Source organism: Tasmannia lanceolata, unplaced genomic scaffold, assembly GCF_043159265.1.
Source record: "Tasmannia lanceolata isolate RefF3 unplaced genomic scaffold, GAP_Taslan_0.1 ptg000011l, whole genome shotgun sequence".
Taxonomy (NCBI): domain Eukaryota; kingdom Viridiplantae; phylum Streptophyta; class Magnoliopsida; order Canellales; family Winteraceae; genus Tasmannia; species Tasmannia lanceolata.
The window spans coordinates 20827480-20847488 of record NW_027518688.1 but is presented as its reverse complement, the minus strand read 5'-3'; the positions used below and the strand labels follow the sequence as shown (position 1 = coordinate 20847488).

The window sequence follows — 20009 nt, the reverse complement described above, 5'->3', positions numbered from 1 at the left end:
GGTTTACTTAAAATGTCGGTGATAGCCTTAACACTAATGTTTGTTTTTTATTTTTAACGACGTTCATAAACGCCGGTATAAATTCTATCACCGACGCTTTGCAATAAACATCGGTAAATACCTTTAGGCATGGTAGTATTAGTGACGTTCACTAGAAGTGTCAGTGTAAGTTACACCGACATTCATTGGTATATGCACTGATGGCCATGACCGTCGGTGAATGTCACTTTTCTTGTAGTGAGAAAACCCAACTTCCATCTCTGTAAGTAGTGAAAAGCCATATTATCTTTTTCTAATCTTATTATTTTCTCTCTTATTACCTCCTAATAGCACTAATTAAGGTTCTTAATCTAAAATAAGGAAGATAATCCTAAGCTAAAATAGGGTCTTAATCTCATATATTCTATAAATTACAATTGTTTGAAGTAAAGCCCTTTTCTTCTATAGTAGGTGAAAGGGAATTAGCAAAACTAGAGTATGTTAATGAGGGATTATCACTTCCAATCTCCCTTATCGCAAGGAAAACAACCCTCTTGAGCAATGTCATCAATCTGAACACCAGAATCGTAGATCAGCCCGGCCTTCCAATCGGCCGGAAGGATGCTTTTCGCCCATACCCACCTCCCATCATACCCACTCGTCACCACTAGTCGGAACTGCAACGGACCAGATGGGAATCGATTCGTATCCCAAATGGCTCCATGATTCCGGCTCATGTAATGCCAACTCGAAGAACCAACCTGTAAATTCCAAATGTGCATTTGTAAATATATACTTCAATATTCTAGGATAATATAAGTGCTTAGTAAGTATAAGCTTCCAAGAGAAAATCAAGATGGTAAAATTTAAGAAGAGTAAAATAGTTTTTTGGCTCGTACAATGGCCTTATTAGGTTAATATCTTCAAAATTGCCTCATATCAATCATTTCAGCTATTTTTTTTTGAAAGGTAACCAGAGAAAAATATATTAAAACGGGAGGACCAAGGACGTCACCGGAGGAAAAACAACAAGCCAAAGAAAGAAAAATTCAAGAGCCTCGAGGAGGCAAGAACTCAAAAAATTCCAATACATACATTTCAGCTATTTTTTGTATGTAAAGTTGTGGTGAAATAGGGCCATTTTTGTCATTTTCTTGGCTTATTCGACCCTAGCTAATAACTAGACCTGGCAAACGGGTGGGCCGGGCCGGGTCAACCCGCGGGTGATGCGGGTGCGGGTCAGACGGGTTGGGTCAGGAAATGACCCGCATTTTTGCGGGTCAGAATTTACGTGACCTGCGCGGCCCGCGGGTGGGCCGGGTCAACCCGCGGGTCACCCGCAAACTCAAACAGTGGTTTACTGGTTAAATTCAAACGATTTTTTTAATTTAGGAAAATGTTAAAACTTAAAAGTAGTGTATGGCCGGCACCGTGGGATGATCCAAACCGTCCATTAGATGGCCCACAGCCTAAATAGGTTGTGCCCCAAAAATCATTTCAATAGGTTGATCCCAACTCTTCGATCTATAGAGGGTTAGGATCAAGTGATCAACCAATAGTGTGCGTGCCTTTTTCACTATCGAAAACAAAAGAAAGATAAAAGGGCAGACATTGGGAGCGATGTTGAACTGAGAAATGTGGCCGATCTTCTCTGCGACCTTCTTTCCGGCATCGGAGGCGAGATGGAGCTTCATCTGCTCCATTAGAGCGGCGGATTTTAGCTGACTTGTGCCTGCCATTTTCTAATATGCGCGAGGGGTGCAGTTTCCTGGTTTCAGAGGAGGAAAAAAAAAAATTTTTATTTGTATTTATTGAGAGGTAGGTGGGTGGGTCGGGTAGGTGAGGAAAATAAATTCTGAGTTAGTTAGGAGTTTTTATGTGGTGTGTGGTTTTTCCAAAAAAATATATTGTACGGCATTCTATATACGATGATCCAACCCGTCCATTTTCTGGGCCACACGATAAACAGATCCTAACCGCTCTATTTATTGATACCACACACCATATACACCGTAACACCATATGTATATCAAAAGGGGTGGATATATCAAGATATGGGGTTTGCCAAAAAGCTCCCAGCAGCCTATTAAAATGGAAAAGACAATATGAGTTTGCCTCATTATCAAGATATGAGGTGGTGCAAATAATATCTCTCCACATTCTTTTTTGCGGGTGCCCGCGGGTTGACCCGACCGACCCGTGTTTTTGCGGGTTGGGTCACCCGCGGGTTAGTTTTGATGGGTCACTAAAACTCAGACCCGTGCCCGCAAATTTGCTGGTGGGTCGGGTCGACCCGCGGGCACTGGTCGAGTTTGCTAGGTCTACTGATAACGTTCAAAATAATCTGTCTAATTGGCAATTCCCCCTTTTTTGTCTCTCCCTATGGAAAAGGATCCTTAGAAAAATATTTCAAAATAAAAACCAAAAAAAGTAAAAAGTAAAAAGTAAAAATGGCAAAATTGTCTTTTGGCTTATAGACCCCCTTATTGGGTTACCAATGCCCTTTCGTTACTATCATTAGTAATAGTTCAGTGCTTCTTACTTGAGCTACATCTACGGCTACGATGTCAGTCTGGCCACCTTGATATAGAAACTTGATTGCTAAGTAATGTGGATTTTGGCTGCTCTCTTCCACTCTCACTGATAAGTTTTGGTTCTTATAATCACAAGGAATCCTGCTCCAAATTTTCAATGAAATTGATATCAGTTAATTTGATAATTATTTTGCTGAATATTGCACCAGAGTAAGTGGGGTCAAGCAACATAATCAAGAGCAAATATGACTTTTAAACCCCTTGTTTTGGTGGATAAACCCCTTCTTCTTCTTCTTTTCAAACTTTTACATTGAATTGGAATTAGAACAAGGAATAGATGAAAAGAGACTAAAATGATCTGAGGAGCTGTTTCTATAAAATAGTGGGGTATGTAAATATCAGTTTCCAAAATTTTGGCCACTGATATTGGCACTACAATGTTTTAATAATTGGAAAAAATTAGCTTGTATTTTCTTTTTTAATTGGCTTCTGAGTTCTGAGAGCTTTGACAACTTTAATAACCTTTGATAGCTGTTTACATAATAAAAGACAAGATGAGTTAGTGCAATTATAAAAATATGGAAGTGCCAATATCAGTATCCATTCTAAAAAGTCTAGGAAAACACTTCCAAAACAGGACTCAGACCTGATAAATAGTTACCGAGTTTTGTCAGGATTGGAGAATCCAAAAAATGAAAAATGGGAGATGGGTCGCATACGAACCAATCCATTGGATTATTAGATATAAAGAAGAAAAACCAGGCATGGCACAGGATTCATGAATTTACTCTACCTCTTGTATTCCACGTCTACGATCCCAAGCTTTTTCACCTCTTGGCCCATGCCCTTAAGACCCATCTCCATGAAAGACTTACTGCTGAGAACAAAATCTGTTTCGTTGCTTTTGTTCAAATCTGTTAAAATCACCCTCACTCCTCCCTTGCTACAAAGGGCAGTGTTCTTGCACCTTATCTACCCAAATCCCAAACAGAAAAATTAAAAAGAAGGAGAAGAAGAAGAAGAAGAAGAAGAGGAATTCAATTCAAACAAGAAGATAAAGAGATTAACAAATGAAAAGAAGAGAACCTGAAAACACCCTCCACAACCAATTCCTTCCCTATATAGGGCAGAACTTCCAGCTGCAACATGTCCCCCATTGAAACCCAGAGCCAAAGAACCATAGCCACAAGCCCCAGCTGCATAAATGATACAAAAGGAAAAACGCCCATCAAATTTATTGATAAGAAAATGCTTAGTATATAAAAAATAAGAAGAGAGGTGCAGATATCAAAACAGGGGGTGGCCGAACATGGAGCTTTTGCAATCTTGCATGGTATGTTTTGCTTGTTTGTAGATATGGGTTTTCTAAATGACAGCTGAAGTGACTTGATGGTGATCATAAACTACCAAAAAAATGAAAATGGAGAAGAGAAATGGAGTATAAGCTGGGGTTTGGAGGGACCCGTACTGGTTTATTAGAATGAGAATCTCAAAGATGATACAATCAGCGTACAAACACTAGCCCTATCAAAAGAATAGGAATACATACCAAGAGAACAACGACAAGACCTATCCTTAGAAGCAGTATCTAAGGAATAAAATGGAGTAAGTTACTAACCAGACAGAGCAGAATCTGAAGAGAAATAGGCAGCTTTAGATTTGTGCACGCATCGATCACAAGCAAGAGTTGGGGAGAGGAATAGGAAGATAAAACCCACAAAGAGAGCCATTGTTTTGTGTGATAAGAAAAAGAAGAGCTTAGATAATTTATAGATTTGAGGACTGTGTAGTGGAATACAGATGGTGAAAGCTTAGATGAATTTTATTTTGTTTATTGTGAATATTGCTGTTATTGTTACTTGGGTGAAAAGGAAAGGGATATGAAACAGTGGGAACGCGGAGGGGCAAAGAAAATGGCAACAGCTGTACAAAGTGAAGAAGAGCCGACTAAAAATATAGTAGGTTTTGGTTGTTTGAAACCATCCCTTTTTATTAATGGAATTGTGAATAAGAGATGGGCGTGGGGGACATGGAAACTTCCTTTGGAAGTTTGATCTTAGTTGGAAGTTGGAACAGCATGGAAGTGTTTTGAGGAGTCTAGAGTGGCCATTGGGTCTACTAAATTGACTTGAATATCATTGAAAGATAGGCTAAGTAATGATCAATGTGGACATTTTTTTCATGATTGACGGAACTTATGTGGGGTTGCTTTTGGGTTGTGTAAAGCTATGGACACTATGTCTACCATGGAGCGTGTTAAAAGGACTTAGCTACCCTTGAAAAGCAATGTATTTATTGATCAATGACAAGGCTCTTTGTGTCATTTTTTATGGCACTTGTATGGTTCTCCTTTTGGGTTGTGTGTATAGACTTGTGGATGTGGCATATTGAAATGAGTTAAATACCCTTGAAAACTAGGAAATTTAATAATCAAAGATAAGGGTATTTATGTCAATTTTTAGTGCATTTGTTTGGATTTGCCTCTTGGGTTGTGGGTTTGGTGGAGCATGGAGTGAGGAGGGTGGTTTGCTTAGGTTTGGTGCTTGTTGGTGATCATTTGGATGGCTTGTTATGAGTGGAGAGATGAGAACAAATTCTATATTTCCTGGGTGGCCAAGCAAGAATGATGCTAAGAAAACAGCTGGGAGGAGAAAATCTGTGGATTCTTTGCACCCCTACAATGATATTCTTTGGGAGATGATAAATTCGCACCCCTGGTAGGATAATATGCACCCCTTTCAACGTAGGATAATATGCACCCCTTTCAACGTGAATCGTGGGCTGACTTTAACACTTACTGAAGTAAATTCACGTTAAAAGCGGTATGAATTATCCTACAGGGGTACAAATAAATCATCGCCCTGTTCTTTTGGCCATGATCGTTGGAGATTATGACAACCAATGGTGAGCCTCCAAACTGATTATTGGACTCACACTTGAGTCCAATAATCAGTTGGCCATGATCGTTGGAGATTATGACAACCAATGGTGAGCCTCCAAACTGATTATTGGACTCACACTTGAGTCCAATAATCAGTTTGGAGGCTCACCATTGGTTGTCATAATGTCAAATGAACAGGGCCATTGATGGAGCCCTTATAAGGATCCAATTCCAAATATTAAAATTCAAAACTTAGTTAACATGAGAACAAACAAGCTTTTATAAGGATCCTTGTACAATATATATAGTTGTACCTAACAAAACTAACACTAATTACATGTTCAAGTCATGCCACTTGTCACATGTTACTTATTCCATAAACTACTTGTCACATGTTACTTATTCCATAAACTACTAGTAGACTACCAAGACTTGCAAATAGTCCCACATTGGTAAAGTTGATGGGATGGGGTTGGGTTATAAGGGAATGGGCACCCTCCCTTTAACGGCTAGCTTTTAGGTACGAGTTCTACCCATTTAAATTCCCTACAAGAACGGAGAGAATGACCGAACGTTTGGCCATTCTCACTGATTTTTTTTGCAGTTGTACGGAATACACGCTCCCTTTGTTTGTCCTGTGCTTTCTTTTTTCATGACGGGATCCCGTTTTCCTAGCAACCATCTTGTTCACAATATCACTCATTTGATGATTCTTATTCATTGTGCCACCATAACAGAAACATTAGCAGAAACTCTTGAAAACAACACTTTTGAATGGGCCAAAACTTGTGAAAAAGCTGCGAATTAAATGGGCTACAAAATTGTGGTGAAGAGAGAGAACTAGGTAGAAACAATTAGCAATAGGACATGTTTAACATCATTCATTAACATTATAATATCCAATGAGCACTTCTAGCAAAACGGCAATCCGTTTTGTTAAGCTCGAATCTCCATGAAATGCAATTATTACAGTGAAAATGACGGGAATGGATTAAGAAATTATTTTCAAGAGGGGACTTTGTTTTCAAAGTGTTTTCCTATACCAATAGATGGAGATATTCCATTAACATTACAAGCGAATAGGTGAGACAAAATTTATTAGCATTGCCAGGGAATTGGGTTGATATCTCATCGTTAGATTACTTCGGTGCTAGATGAGTTCGGTAGGTTAGATTAAGCAACTAGTTTAAATATATAATATGATTTTTTTCCTAATCTTATTCTTATCTCTTATTATCTGCTAATGACTATTTAAGCACTGATTAAAATTAATTGGTGCTTAATTAAGACCTGTTTGTTTTAGATTATGACAACCTCTTTTGGAGTACCCAACCGATTATTGGACTCAAATTTAGTGCAATTTTCCGTCCAATAATCTGTTGGGGACACCACAATCGATTGTCATAATCTAAAACAAACAAGGCCTTAGTGTCATTAGGAGATTATAAGAGAGATAAGAATAAGATTAGGAAACATAATCCTAAGCTAAAATAGGTTCTTAATCTAGCCTACATACCTCATCTAGCTCCTAAGCAATCCAACACTGAGATCTCATATTTGCTAGCAATACAATTGTTGGAACTAATGTCGTTTTCTTCTTTAGTAGGTGAAAGGGAATTAGCAAAATTAGTGTATGTTAATGAGGGATTATCACTTCCAATCTCCCCTATCGCAAGGCGAACAACCCTCTTGAGCAATGTCATCAATCTGAACGCCTGAATCGAAGATCAGCCCGGCCTTCCAATCGGCCGGAAGGACACTTTTTGCCCACACCCACCTCCCATCATACCCACTTGTCACTACTAGTCGGAACTGCAATGAACCAACCTGTAAATTTCAAATGTGCATTTGTAAATATATAATTCAATATTCTAGGATAATATCATTGCTTAGTAAGTATAAGAAATTCCAAGAGAAAATCAAGGTAGGTAAAAATTAAAAAGAGTAAAAAATCGTCTTTTGGCTCTTACAATAGCCTCTGTTAGGTTAATATTTTCAAAATTGCCTCCCATAAAACATTTCGGCTAGTAAGTTGTGGTGAAAATGGGGGCATGTTTGTCATGGTTTTTGGCTGATTCGACCCTTAGTTGATAACGTTCAAAATAATCTGTCTAAATGGGAATTCTCCATTTTTTGTGGCTCCCTATTAAAAAAGATCATTACTTAGAAAAATACTCAAAATAAGAACCAATAAAAAGTAACAATGGCAAAAATTTCTTTTGGGTTACCAATGCCCTTTAGTTACTATCATTAGTAATAGTTCAATGCTACTTACTTGAGCTACATCTACGGCTACGATGTCAGTCTGGCCACCTTGATAGAGAAACTTGATTGCTAAGTAATGTGGATTTTGGCTACTCTCTTCCACTCTAACTGATAAGTTTTGCTTCTTATAATCACAAGGAATCCTGCTCCAAATTTTCAAGTAAATTGATATTAGTTAATTTACATTACATTTTACTAGAGTAGGTGGGTCAAGCAACATAATCAAGAGCAAACACTGTGGGGAATTTAACCAGGTAGAACTCCCCCCTAAAAGCTAGCCGTTAGAGGTAAGGGAAGGTGCCCATTCCCTTTTAACCCATCCTCATCCACTTCATTTTTCCGATGTGGGTACTATTTCCTTTTGCGTGGAACCCTAACAAACAAGACCTTTAAACCACTTGTTTTTCTAGATAAATCTCTCATTTTCAAGTCTTTTCATGGAATTGAAATTTAGAATAAGGCATGCGCTTTCAGAAATGGGTTGAAAGGATGCCCCCATTGGCTAAAGGGGGTTATGCATTTAATGCACCTTTTTTTTGAAGAAAGCAACAGAATATATATTTATATATATGAATAAGCAGAACCGAGATGGTCCTGTCGGAACAATGAGCAAATAAAATAGCAAGACAATGACTCAAGGGGGGAGATAGTCAAAACACTCCAATTCGGCCCGGGAAACACCACTCTTAGCCAGAGAGTCGGCTGCCACATTGGCCGATCTCCGGACATGCTGAAAGACCATGGAGTAGCCCTTTCCTCTATCCTCTATCTCCTCAAAGAAGTGCACAAATCTCCAAGGGGGAGAAGCGTCTCCCGAAAGCCAGCGAATAACATTTACGGAATCGCCTTCGACAATCAGACTGTCGCACTCCAAGCGAGGCATGGAAAGAATCCCACTGTGAATGGCTCGAACCTCCGCCTCAGACGAGTCGGCAAATCCAAGAGGCCCCGAATAGGCCCAAATGACTTCCCCTTTATGGTTCCGACATAACCCCCCCACTCCAGCCGCTCCTGGGTTACCGATAGAGGAACCGTCAAAATTGAGCTTCAGAGACCCCGGTGGCGGGGGGGACCATGAGGGTCGGGATTTCACTTTGTTAACCGATTCCATGCATATGGTTGACCACCCTTCCCAAAGGGCATACGCAGAAACAAACCGAAAAAGAGGAAGTGAACGGGCCCAGGAGATGACCGCTGCTACCACCTGTATATAAATCCAATATGGGGACCTGACCTTCCCTTCAAAGACCCGCGCATTCCGCTCTTTCCACAAGAACCACCAGGAGGCTAAGAGACACATCTTCCACAAAATTCTACCTTTCCTCTTCCACGGAGCCCAGTCCCAACTCCTAATAAATTCGGCCATAGAATTGGAAGCAACCCAACTGACTCCAAATCTAGAAAAGAGATGACCCCAAATATATGAAGCAACCTGGCAATGTATAAATAGGTGGTCGATGGATTCCCCGGCGGATAGACATAGGGGGCAGTGATCCACCAGCCACATTCCTCTCTTCCGTAAGAAATCTATCGTCTGAATTCGTCCCCAGCTAACCGACCACCCAAAGAAAGCAACTCTTGGAGGGCATGCGAGGCGCCAAACCGCGGAGGACGCATGCTCCACTAGAGTGGGGATCAGATGGAGATAAAAAGATTTAACAGAGAAAATCCCCGACGGATTCCAAATCCAAATACGACGATCTAAGCCCGAAGACTTGATGAAGCAAGAGCCTAATAAGGAGATAAGGGCGTTGTAATCGCTTAACTCCCGAACAAAAAAGGCTCGACGGAACTTGGGAATCCACTCCACTTGCCCTTGGACCCGTTCGAAACATTCCGATACCCAAGCTTCTTTCTGAGAAGATACAATATATAAGTCAGGAAACAAAACTTGAAGAGAATGGGACGAACACCAAGGGTCCTGCCAAAACCGAATTCGATCCCCCCTATAGACTCTGAAGCGAACTCCAGGGGCAAAAAAGGACTTCAAACGCAATATGTCCCTCCATACTGTGATTCCTTTGATTTTGAAAGTATCAACGGAGTCCCAATTCCCAGGAGATGAACCATACTTACTGTCAATGACCCGAACCCACAAAGAGGAGTGTTCTTCTCCGTATCTCCACAACCACTTGCCCATAAAGGCCTGATTAAAGAGCTGGACTCTCCTGATACCCAAACCTCCGTTTTTAATTGGAGAGCAGACTAGACTCCATTTAAGAAGGGAGACCCCCTTGGAAGTCCTTGAACCACCCCACAGAAATCGTCTCTGAATTTGCTCTATGCGCTTAGCAACAGAAGCTGGACAATGAAAAAGGGATAGAAAATAAATTGGCATATTAGAGAGAACAGCCTTTATAAGCACCAATCTACCTCCTTTGGAAACCAAACGGCGCTTCCATGTGGCCAACCGACGCTCAATCCTTTGTATAATAGGAGCCCATAGGTTGTGTCTCGGACGGCCCACCCCGAGAGGTAGACCCAAATAGGTAGCAGGAAAGACATCTAGACCGCACCCCATAATTCCGGCGAAGGATGAAGCCTCGCTCTCAGATACATTAATCGCATACAACCGAGATTTGCCAAAATTGGATCGTTGACCTGAGACCATCTCATAACACCGAAGCATGGCTTTAAGGTTGAGAAGCTGGGAGAGGACCGGTGAACAGAACAGGAGGGTATCATCCGCAAACTGAAGCAGCGAGACTTCCACCTTACTGGTCCCAATTAGGAATCCTCTATATAGCCCCATGTCACTACCCTTTTTCAGTATACTGCATAAGGATTCGGCCACTATCAAGAAAAGAAATGGAGATAGAGGGTCGCCCTGCCGCAATCCTCTAGAGGATTTGAAGAATCCTTTTGCTGAACCATTGAGTAGAACAGAAAACCATGCAGATGATAAGCAATTCCGGATCCACCCTCTCCACCTTTCCCCAAAACCCATACGACCCATAAGATAATCTAAAGCGGCCCAATCCACACGGTCATATGCTTTCTCCATATCAAGCTTACATAAGATGCCGCCTTCCCCTGACCGCCGGTAATAGTCAATTGCCTCATTTGCTGTTAAGGAACAATCAAGAATTTGACGCTTGCCTAGAAAAGCACTCTGATTTACCGAGATAATGGATGGAAGAACTACTTTGATACGGTCCGCCAGCACCTTCGCAAGTACCTTGTATAGGCTGCCCACCAAGCTAATCGGACGAAAATCTGATACTTTGGATGCTCCATCAATTTTGGGAATAAGGACTAGAAAAGTCGCCCCCGTCCCCTTGTCGAGAATAGCACCCTCAAAAAATTCTAGGAAGAAACGAATAAGATCCGATTTGACTGTGTCCCAACACGTCTGAAAGAAAGCCAAGCAGAATCCATCAGGGCCAGGGGCTTTATCCTGAGCTAGAGAGAATAGAGCGATTCTGATTTCCTCCTCGGAGAAGGGGATTTCCAATCCAGCAGAAGCTTCCAGACTCAAATTTGAGAAACAGATGTCTTGGGGTATTGGGCGAACAAGCCCGTCATCGGAGTACAAAGATCGGTAGAATGCAATAGTTTCCGCAATAATCCTCTCCCGGTCCGAGACAACAGCCCCTTCCACCTCTAAAGATTCAATTCGGTTCCTTCGTCTGCGAGCACTGGCTATGGCATGGAAGAAGGCTGTATTTTTATCCCCCTCCATCAACCACTTGACTCGGGATTTTTGCCGCCATGAGATTTCTTCAAGCCTTAACAACTCTTTATGTTCTTGTATGAGCCTTCCTTGTTGCTCAAAATCCTCCGCCGTTGCCGATCCACGATCAGCCAATGAATGGATCTCCAACAATCGGTCCTCAAGGACCCTCTTCCTGCCGAGGGCAATCTCTTTCTGCGCCTTAGCCCATGCTTTTAATTTCCCTTTGATGAACCTTAATTTTTTGCCAATGACAACATCACTGGGTCCCGAGAAGGCACAGTCCGCCCACCATCGAACTAATTGAGCCTCCAAGAGGGGATTTTCCAGCCAAGCTAATTCAAACCGGAATGGAGGGGCGCCCCAGGACTCCATTTTAGGGGACAAAAGAAGAGGGCAATGATCGGAGACAGAATGGGGTAATGCCTGCTGGTAAACTTCTGAGATGCCTGTCAACCAGTCGCCCGATAAAAGAAACCTATCAAGGCGGCTCCGGTTCGTACCTCTTGCCCATGTGAAAGATGCACCGCCCAACGGTAAATCGACTAGCTCGTTGTTTGCGATAAAATCAGCAAAATTTCTCATACCCACAGTAATGCGCTGACCCCCAATTCGATCTCGTGAATCTAGAACTTCATTGAAATCCCCCCCAATACACCAAGGAGCGGAACATAGGCCACGCCTCTGATTTAATTCTTCCCAAAAGGAACACTTGTCGGAAGCGGACAAAGGACCATAGACGCCTGTGAATAACCATTCTGATTGATCATTACATTTGCAGAAGGCTACAGATAGTGAGAAGACCCCTCGCCAAACATCCGAGCTGGCCCACAAGACTGTATCCCATGCCACCAAGATACCCCCTGAAGCTCCTTTGGATGCTACAAAAGCAAAATTCCAATCAGAGTTGAACCCCATGCTACTCATATCTATGGAACTGATTTGCTCCATCTTAGTTTCCTGTAGACACACCACCTCGGGTCGCCGGTGTTTAACTATTGCTTTTATTTGAATTCGTTTCTCCCGAGAGCCCAAACCATTGATATTCCAGGATAGAATCTTCATCAACAACTAGAGTGCAGTGAGATCCTCCCCTCCCCAACTCCATTTTTTCTTCCTTTTGTCTTACGCTTGAGACCACTGCTATGCGATCCAGAGTCATAATTGATATCTGAGTGGAGCCGTATCAATTCTCTCTCCGTACGTTTCAGATTTGCATCGGATATAGGAGCAGGAGATGACACTCCATCGACCTCCCTCAATTCTGCCGCCTTTATGTTGGATCGGTAATCTTCAGCCGGCCCCGGATAAACTAGGCCCAAGTGTGAGCTGAGAGACACTGTATGATCCACCATCAATTCAATCACCTGATGGATAGTAACTGGACCAGATTCAACCCGAGAAGAAGAGAGTGATGGGGCACAAAGCAGGGGCTGTAGGACTGCCTTGCTACACCATCTTGGAGAAGGAGGATGGGAGTAGTTGCCGAGTGAAACCTGGACCAGTGAACAAAAGGGCCGCCCCCTAGGGGTACCGTAGAATAAAGAACGCATATCACCCCAGCAACGATTGTCAAATAGCACCACCCTTAGCCCCACCCGGCACTGAAGGGAAAAACAGTCTTCTCTAGGTAAAAAGAAACATCTGCTGGTGGGATTTATTGTCTTAGGTCCTCTCAACTGGCTGACCCCAGTCTCCTCTGCTGTCACATAATAATAAGATCGATTGTTACCCGAGATACTGAAATTGGAAATAAGACTCTTCTGGGTAGAGCTCAAAACTGCCAAAGAGGAGGGGGTGGTTGAGCCAGGACATACGTGATGAGGCTCGAAATCCCTCTCCCCTTCCTGGGACCCAAGATCCGCCAGCGAAGAATCCCATCTGACTTTATCGCCAACCCCTTGTGCATCAATTTCCTCGCGCTCCGAAGCGAGCACGAGACTGACACCCACTCGAGAGGAGTCTCTTTGATACGGAGAAGATAAGATGGATATAATATCTGCATAGCTGTTGACCTGGGAGTACGGAGAATCGGAATAGGGAAGTCCCTGAATAGGCCGATCGGCACTGTGCCACCTGAGTTCCTGTGTGGGACCCTCTGTTTGAATTTGAACATTTGCCTCAGAGGAAAGGTTGAGATCCGGCAACTCCTGCTGAGCCCGAATAGCGATTGGTGGGAGCGCAGATTCCACCATTCCAGGGTTGGCGACATTGAAGGCCGACTCTGAGAGGATCTCTGGGACGACAATGGATGCATTAAATGCATGCTGGACTTCGTTGATGGACGGTGGGTCTTCATTGATAACACTCATGTTGTTAGTAATGAGATGATGATTTACCTCCTCCTCCTCAACCAGCATCCCATTTGAATCAATAGCTGATAAATTGACACAGTGCTTTTGTCCTTCGTCAATTTCCCGGGAGGCGAGAATCCAGCGAATGGTGCCATCGATAGAGCTCTGGATAGAGAGTTCATTTCCAGGGCGACCTGCAGTTACGATCTTCAACCTACCCACCCCATATCCGGAACCAGCATAGCATGAGACATCCACCTCCACCACTTGGCCTAATTTTTTACCGATGCGCCGAAAATTGTCTGCACACCAAGCATCAGGCGGAACGCCTTCTATTTTCCACCAGGACGATTTCCCCCCCTTAGGAAATTTTAGATCCCAATTTTGCAGGTCTGCCAAAGGAGAATCGAATGAAGAACTCCAGTCTCTGATCAAAATCGAACGATTAGCACCTGCAGGGATGGCAATGTGTAGTTCAAGAGGAGCAATTTTATACACCACTGCTTCACTCCCTTGTCTGCTATTCTGAACAAGCCATATCTCCAAGGCATCCAGATCACCATCCCAACCCTCCTTCATCTTCCCCCATAGTCCCAAGTCTGCATTACTGATAGATTTAAGGGGGACTACCTCAATGCTGAAAGCTACCCCTTCTGAAGTCGCAGGAAGCAAAGCCTCCGATCTAACTGTCTCCGCAGGGAGCTCCTGTGGTTGAGGAGGACGACTCACCACCGGAGCCGCTCTCTGTAAGTGTCGACCGGGAAAATTGAAGTCCAAACTGGACCAAGCTTTGTGACATTTCCAGCAGCTGGCTCTCCTGCTAAAATTCCGACAAGTACACCTGTGGCATCTCCAGTCTCCCAAAGCTCGACTTTGTCTTCGGTGGAAGGCATTCTCCAGACGTCTGGTCTTCCTGGTTCGGACGGGAATCCAAGCCGCCTCTTCAGCTCGGCGAATCCGGAGGCTCACCTCATCGGTAGGCCCAGACCGTAACGGATGCCCACAGGCCGTCCGGGCGCCCAAATGATTAGGTTCATGTTGGATTCGCCGGAATCCAAGCGGGGTTAAATTCGCCCCAGTTGCCCATCTAGAGTTCACCCCCACTACACGGCTGATCCCGCCGGAGTTCATATAAAGCACCAAAGGTTCCACCACCCAGCAAAATGTGTCGCTCTCCCAATATTGTGAACGGATCCTTGACGGAACTCCGATCCCGGAATCTAAAGCAAATTCCGGCGATCCGCCCAGCGTCTTGAGTACGGCTGCCGTCTGGAAGTCGCCGGGGTCGGATCTCTGGTGCCGGATTCAGAAACAGGGACCGGATCAGGATGGAATCTCTCCGCCGGTGAGCACCCGCCGGATTCCGTTGCCGGTGCTCGGAGCAACAAGGCCGGATCTCTCGGTAACCTGTCAAGCCTTCGTGGCTGACGTGACAGGTGAGGAGAGAGAGGAGGAGATATTTCCTGCCGCAGATTTCTCGTACCTTTTTCTCCAAATTCCACCCAAAAATTCCTCAGAAGGAGAGATATTCTTGCCAGACTTTATGATCAGATGAAGAGGAGTGAGGATGATGCACACGTGTGGTGGCCTCCAGCGCCGGAGATGGATCTTGTTCGCCTCACCGTCGATTCTGCCGGAGATCCGGCTGCCATTCACAGAGCCCTTGATCCGACGGTGTTGTCAGTGAGTTTGGGTTTCCTCAGAATTCTACGACCGAGATCTCTCAATCAACCGCCGAATGGCTGCCGGAAAACCTCGCCGGTAGGACACCGGAATCCGATCCGATCTTGAGAATCGGATTCAGATCTGAGAAGATGACCCGTTTCAGATCTGAGAAGATGACCCAGATCTGAGAAGAAGATGACCCAGATCTGAGAAGATGACCCGTTTCAGATCTGAGAAGATGACCCAGATCTGAGAAGAGAAATAATTATTCTAGAGAGTGGTGAACCTTGAGAAGGAGAAGAATCCGATCCGATCTTGAGAAGCCGAGTCAGATCTGAGAAGATGACCCTTTTCAGATCTGAGAAGATGACCCAGATCTGAGAAGAAGATGACCCAGATCTTGGTTCATGGCAATCTGTTTAGAGAAAGAAGGATAAGAAAGGGATTCAAGCATGTTCCAAGCCCTTAAGAAGAACTCCCAAAACCCTCTTTTTAAAAACTAGAAACTCTCTTGAAACCTACAAAACTGGATTATTTACTCCATCAGGAACATGGGATCTTCTTCTTCAGGATGAGGTTTGCGCTGGAGATCTGGTATTGATATCATCTCTGAGCACCCTCCTCCATGAATACAGCACACATTTTTCGATTGCATTTAATGACTTTCAACTACTATCATAAATGCAAAGCCGCTCCTTGCAGTCAATGGAGGCGCCTTTCACCCAATTTCTACATTGGTGGCCTTCAGTTGAGAATTACTCGAATAGACGAAGAGAGCTTAAAAATGATCTGTGAGGGTGTTTCTATAAAATAGCTGTTTAAATAATAAAAGACAAGATGAGTTAGTGTGATATCTCTCTCTCTCTCTCTGCTGGTTGACGTTAAACGTTAGGCTTCAACTGCTAACTCTAAATGGAGGTTATATTCCCCTTTTATTTCCTTTTTTTTTAACTCTAAATGGAGGTTATATTCCCCTTTTATTTCCTTTTTTTTTTTTTTTTTAACAACGTAGCGTGTACCTACCCACCTTGAATCATTTAGTGCACTACCCACCTTGAATCATTTAGTGCACGTTTTCCATCTCTAGACCCACTCTCTCTCCCTCTCTCTCTCTCTCTCTTCCCCTCGCTCCACAACAGGAACAGTTAATGGGCCCCCAAAATTCTCCTCCTTCGTGCCCAAATCCAACCCACTATGACAGTGTACTGTCCAGACCATAGGATGGTCCAAGCGGTCCATTTGATAGGCCACATCGTAAATAGGTTGTGTCCCAAAAAACCGTTTCCATATGATGATCCTAGCCCTCAAATGTAAAGAGAAATTGCTTATTATGGAAACCTCTATAGATTGGAGGGTTGTGATCATCCTATGCAATTGATTTTGGGGGCACAACCCATTTACGTTATGGCCCATCAAATGGACGGCTCGGATCATCCTATGGTCTGGACGACGGTACACTTCATTTTCAAAAATATGGGTGGGGCCTAAATTGGGCCTTAATGTTATTGTACGAACCACACCGTAGGATGATCCAAATCATGGACGGCTTGGATCATCCTATGTTGTGGACAGTACGCTTCAATTTGAAAAAATATCTGTGGGGCCTACGATTGGGCTTTAATGTTACTGTACGACCAACTCCATAGGATTATCCAAACCATGGACGGCTTGGATCGTCTTATGTTGTCGACGGGCCTTAATGTTACTTTACGGCCAACTCCATAGGATGATCCAAACCATTCATTTGATGGGCCACAATGTAAATAAGTTGTGCCCCAAAAATCATTTCCATAGGATGATCACAACCCAACAATCTATAGAGGTTGCATAAGTAGTTGCTATTTAGATCGGAGGGCTAGGATCAACCTATGGAAATGATATTTTGGGACGCAACCTATTTACGTTTATGGCCCATCAAATGGACAGTTTGGATTATCCTATGGTGTGGTATGGGTGGGACCTATGTTGTTCAAAGATGGGCCCACCATTCCACAACGGTTTCTGTTGGGCCCACCAACGGTTTATTTGTGTGTAGAGAGAGATAGAGAGAGACCGGTCAAATGGTGTGAAACGGGACATATACGTGAAAGCCTAACGTTTAACATTAGCCACCCCGGGGGGGTGTGAATATCAGCGGCCTTATTAAAACATGATAGTGCCAATATCAGTTCTAAGTGGCTGCTCTCTCATGCGACAGTCTGTCTGCGAAATGTCTACTGTCTACCAAATCCCTTCTAAAAATTCTAGGAAAACACTTCCAAAACAGGGTTCCGTTCTCATAAATAGTTACCAGGTTTTGTCAGGATTGGAGAATCCAAAAAATGAAAAAATGGGAGATGGATCCCATACAAACCAATCCATTGGCTTATATTAGATGTAAAGAACAAAAACCAGGTATTGCAGAGGATTCGTGAATTTACTTTACCTCTTGTATTCCACGTCTACAATCCCAAGCTTTTTCACCTCTTGGCCCATGCCCTTAAGACCCATCTCCATGAAAGACCTACTGCTGAGAACAAAATCTGTTTCGTTGCTTTTGTTCAAATCTGTTAAAATCACCTTCACTCCTCCTTTGCTACAAAGGGCTGTGTTCTCGCACCTTATCTACCCAAATCCCCAACAGGAAAATTAGAAAGAAGAAGAAGCAGACGAATTCAATTCAAACAAGAAGATAAAGAGATTAACAAATGAAAAGAAGAGAACCTGAAAACACCCTCCACAACCAATTCCTTCTCTATATAGGGCGGAGCTTCCAGCTGCAACATGTCCCTCATTGAAACCCAGAGCCAAAGCACCATAACCACAAGCCCCAGCTGCATAAATGATACAAAAGGAAAAACACCCATCAAATTTATTGATAAGAAAATGCTTAATTAGTATACAAAAATAAGAAGAGGGGTGCAGATATAAAAAAAAAGGCGTGGTAGAACATGGAGCTTTTGCAATCTTGCATGGTTTGTTTTGCTTGATTTTATATATGGGTTTTCTAAAGGACAGGTTAATTGACTTGATGGTGATTATATACCCTAGAAAAAAAAATGAAAATGAAGAAGAGAAATGGAGTAAGTTACTAACCAGAAAGAGCAGAATCTGAAGAGAAATAGGCAGCTTTAGATTGGTGCACGCATCGATCACAAGCTCTTAGTTGGGGAGAGGAAAAGGAAGATAAAACCCACAAAGAGAGCCATTGTTTTGTGTGATAAGAACAGAAGAGGTAGAAAATTTATAGATTTGAGGAGTGCAGTGGAATACAGATGCTGAAAGCTTAAATGGATTTTATTTTATTTATTGTCTAGAGTGGCCATGGGGTGTACTAAATTGACTTAAATATCATTGAAAGATAGGGTAAGTAATGATCAATGTCGACATTTTTGTCATGATTGAAGGAACTTATGTAAGTTTTGTATAGACTATGGACACTAGTCTATCTACCATGGGGTGTGTTAACGATCAATGATAAGAGTGTTTGTGTCATGTTTGATGTCACTTGTGTGGGCCTGCTTTTGGGTTGTGTGTATAGACTATAGAGTCTATGGACCATGTGAATGAGGCATATTGAAATGACTTAAATACCCTTGAAAACTATGGCATTTATTGATCAAAGATAATGGTATTTGTGTCATTTTTGTGCACTTGTGTGAACTTTATCTTTTCGGTTGCGGGTGTTTGCGGTATTTTGTCTATCATGGTGGGGCATGAAGTGGGGAGGGTGGTTTGCTTTGGTTTGGGATTTATTGGTGATCATTTGGATGGCTTTGTTATGGGTGGAGAGATGAGAACAAATTCTATATTTCCTGGGTGGCCAAGCAAGAACGATGCTAAGAAAACAGCTGCGAGTAGAAAAACTGTTGATTATTTGCACCCTTGCTCTGTTTGGTTGCCGGGTTTTTTTTGTTCCCGGGAGTTATGTGGGAGAAAAAAATACCCTGGGAGATAGGTGGGAAAAAAAAAGTCCTAGAAGTATCCTGGTAAAATAAAAATCCCATGTTTGGTTATGTGGGAGAAAAAAATACCCTAGGAGATATGGTGGGAAAAAAAAAACCTTTGTTTGGTTGCTTGAACTGTTGGGTAGAAAAAAAAATTCTTCTCAAGCTTATTTTTGGTTCCTGAGTTTATTTTTGTTCCTGGGATTATCTTGGGATGAGATGAAAAGGCAATCATTACAAAAGTGGGATTAAAAAATTCACCCTACAAGTAATCATTACAAGAGTGGGATTAAAATAAACCTAGTGCTAAAAGGCAACCAAACATGGGATGGGACCAAAATTTAACTTACTCTCCCACAAAACTCCCAGCAACAAAAAAAACCCGGCAACCAAACAGAGCAGGGGCCGTTTGGATATGCAGATTGTAGAATTATCTATCTATTATCGTACTAGTGGGACACCCGTGCGATGCGCACGGGGTGAGGAAAAATCTATGCTTAAAAAAAAAATTTACCTGTAAAAAAAATTGTAAAACAAATCTAGTCTATTGGGAAAATGAATAAAAAAAGTACCAATTAGTGTAAAATTCAATATGTAAAATTCAAGGTCAGTCATTCAATCATACAGCAAAATCGGTCAAGAGGGAATTAAATCCCTGTATCTTCGACCAGATTTGCATTCCATAAAAGGATTTGGGATTCTGTCAATTTTGGCTTGGGCTCAAAAGCTCGCTCAAGCTTGGCTCGAATCCTTAACGAGCCGAGCTGAGCCGGCTCGCCAGGCTCGTTAAGC

At 42.8% G+C, this 20009-nt stretch overlaps 1 protein-coding gene and 1 pseudogene across 2 annotated transcripts; both read right to left on the bottom strand.

The window, feature by feature from the left end:
• Nucleotides 1-371: 371 nt before the first annotated feature.
• LOC143886608 (expansin-like A2) lies at nucleotides 372-4471 on the bottom strand. Its single transcript, XM_077390656.1, has 5 exons — nucleotides 4132-4471; nucleotides 3600-3709; nucleotides 3307-3485; nucleotides 2522-2654; nucleotides 372-740 (listed from the first exon to the last, which is right to left on the bottom strand). The coding sequence occupies exons 1-5, from the start codon at nucleotides 4241-4243 to the stop codon at nucleotides 495-497; spliced, it is 780 nt and encodes a 259-aa protein (XP_077246771.1). The 5' UTR covers nucleotides 4244-4471; the 3' UTR covers nucleotides 372-494.
• Nucleotides 4472-6218: 1747 nt separating this feature from the next.
• On the bottom strand, nucleotides 6219-18686 carry LOC143886609 (expansin-like A2; annotated as a pseudogene). Its single transcript, XR_013253880.1, has 5 exons — nucleotides 18367-18686; nucleotides 17995-18104; nucleotides 17717-17895; nucleotides 7670-7802; nucleotides 6219-7221 (listed from the first exon to the last, which is right to left on the bottom strand). The product of XR_013253880.1 is annotated as an expansin-like A2 (transcript).
• Nucleotides 18687-20009: the final 1323 nt, after the last annotated feature.

Excerpts from the sequence above, each read along its gene's own strand:
- LOC143886608 (XM_077390656.1), bottom strand. The coding sequence starts at position 4,243 with ATGGCTCTCTTTGTGGGTTTTATCTTCCTATTCCTCTCCCCAACTCTT. Across the intron at positions 3,710-4,131 it reads TTCAGATTCTGCTCTGTCTG|CTGGGGCTTGTGGCTATGGT; the intron begins GTTAGTAACTTA and ends TCATTTATGCAG. Across the intron at positions 2,655-3,306 it reads GTAGACGTGGAATACAAGAG|GATTCCTTGTGATTATAAGA; the intron begins GTAGAGTAAATT and ends AATTTGGAGCAG.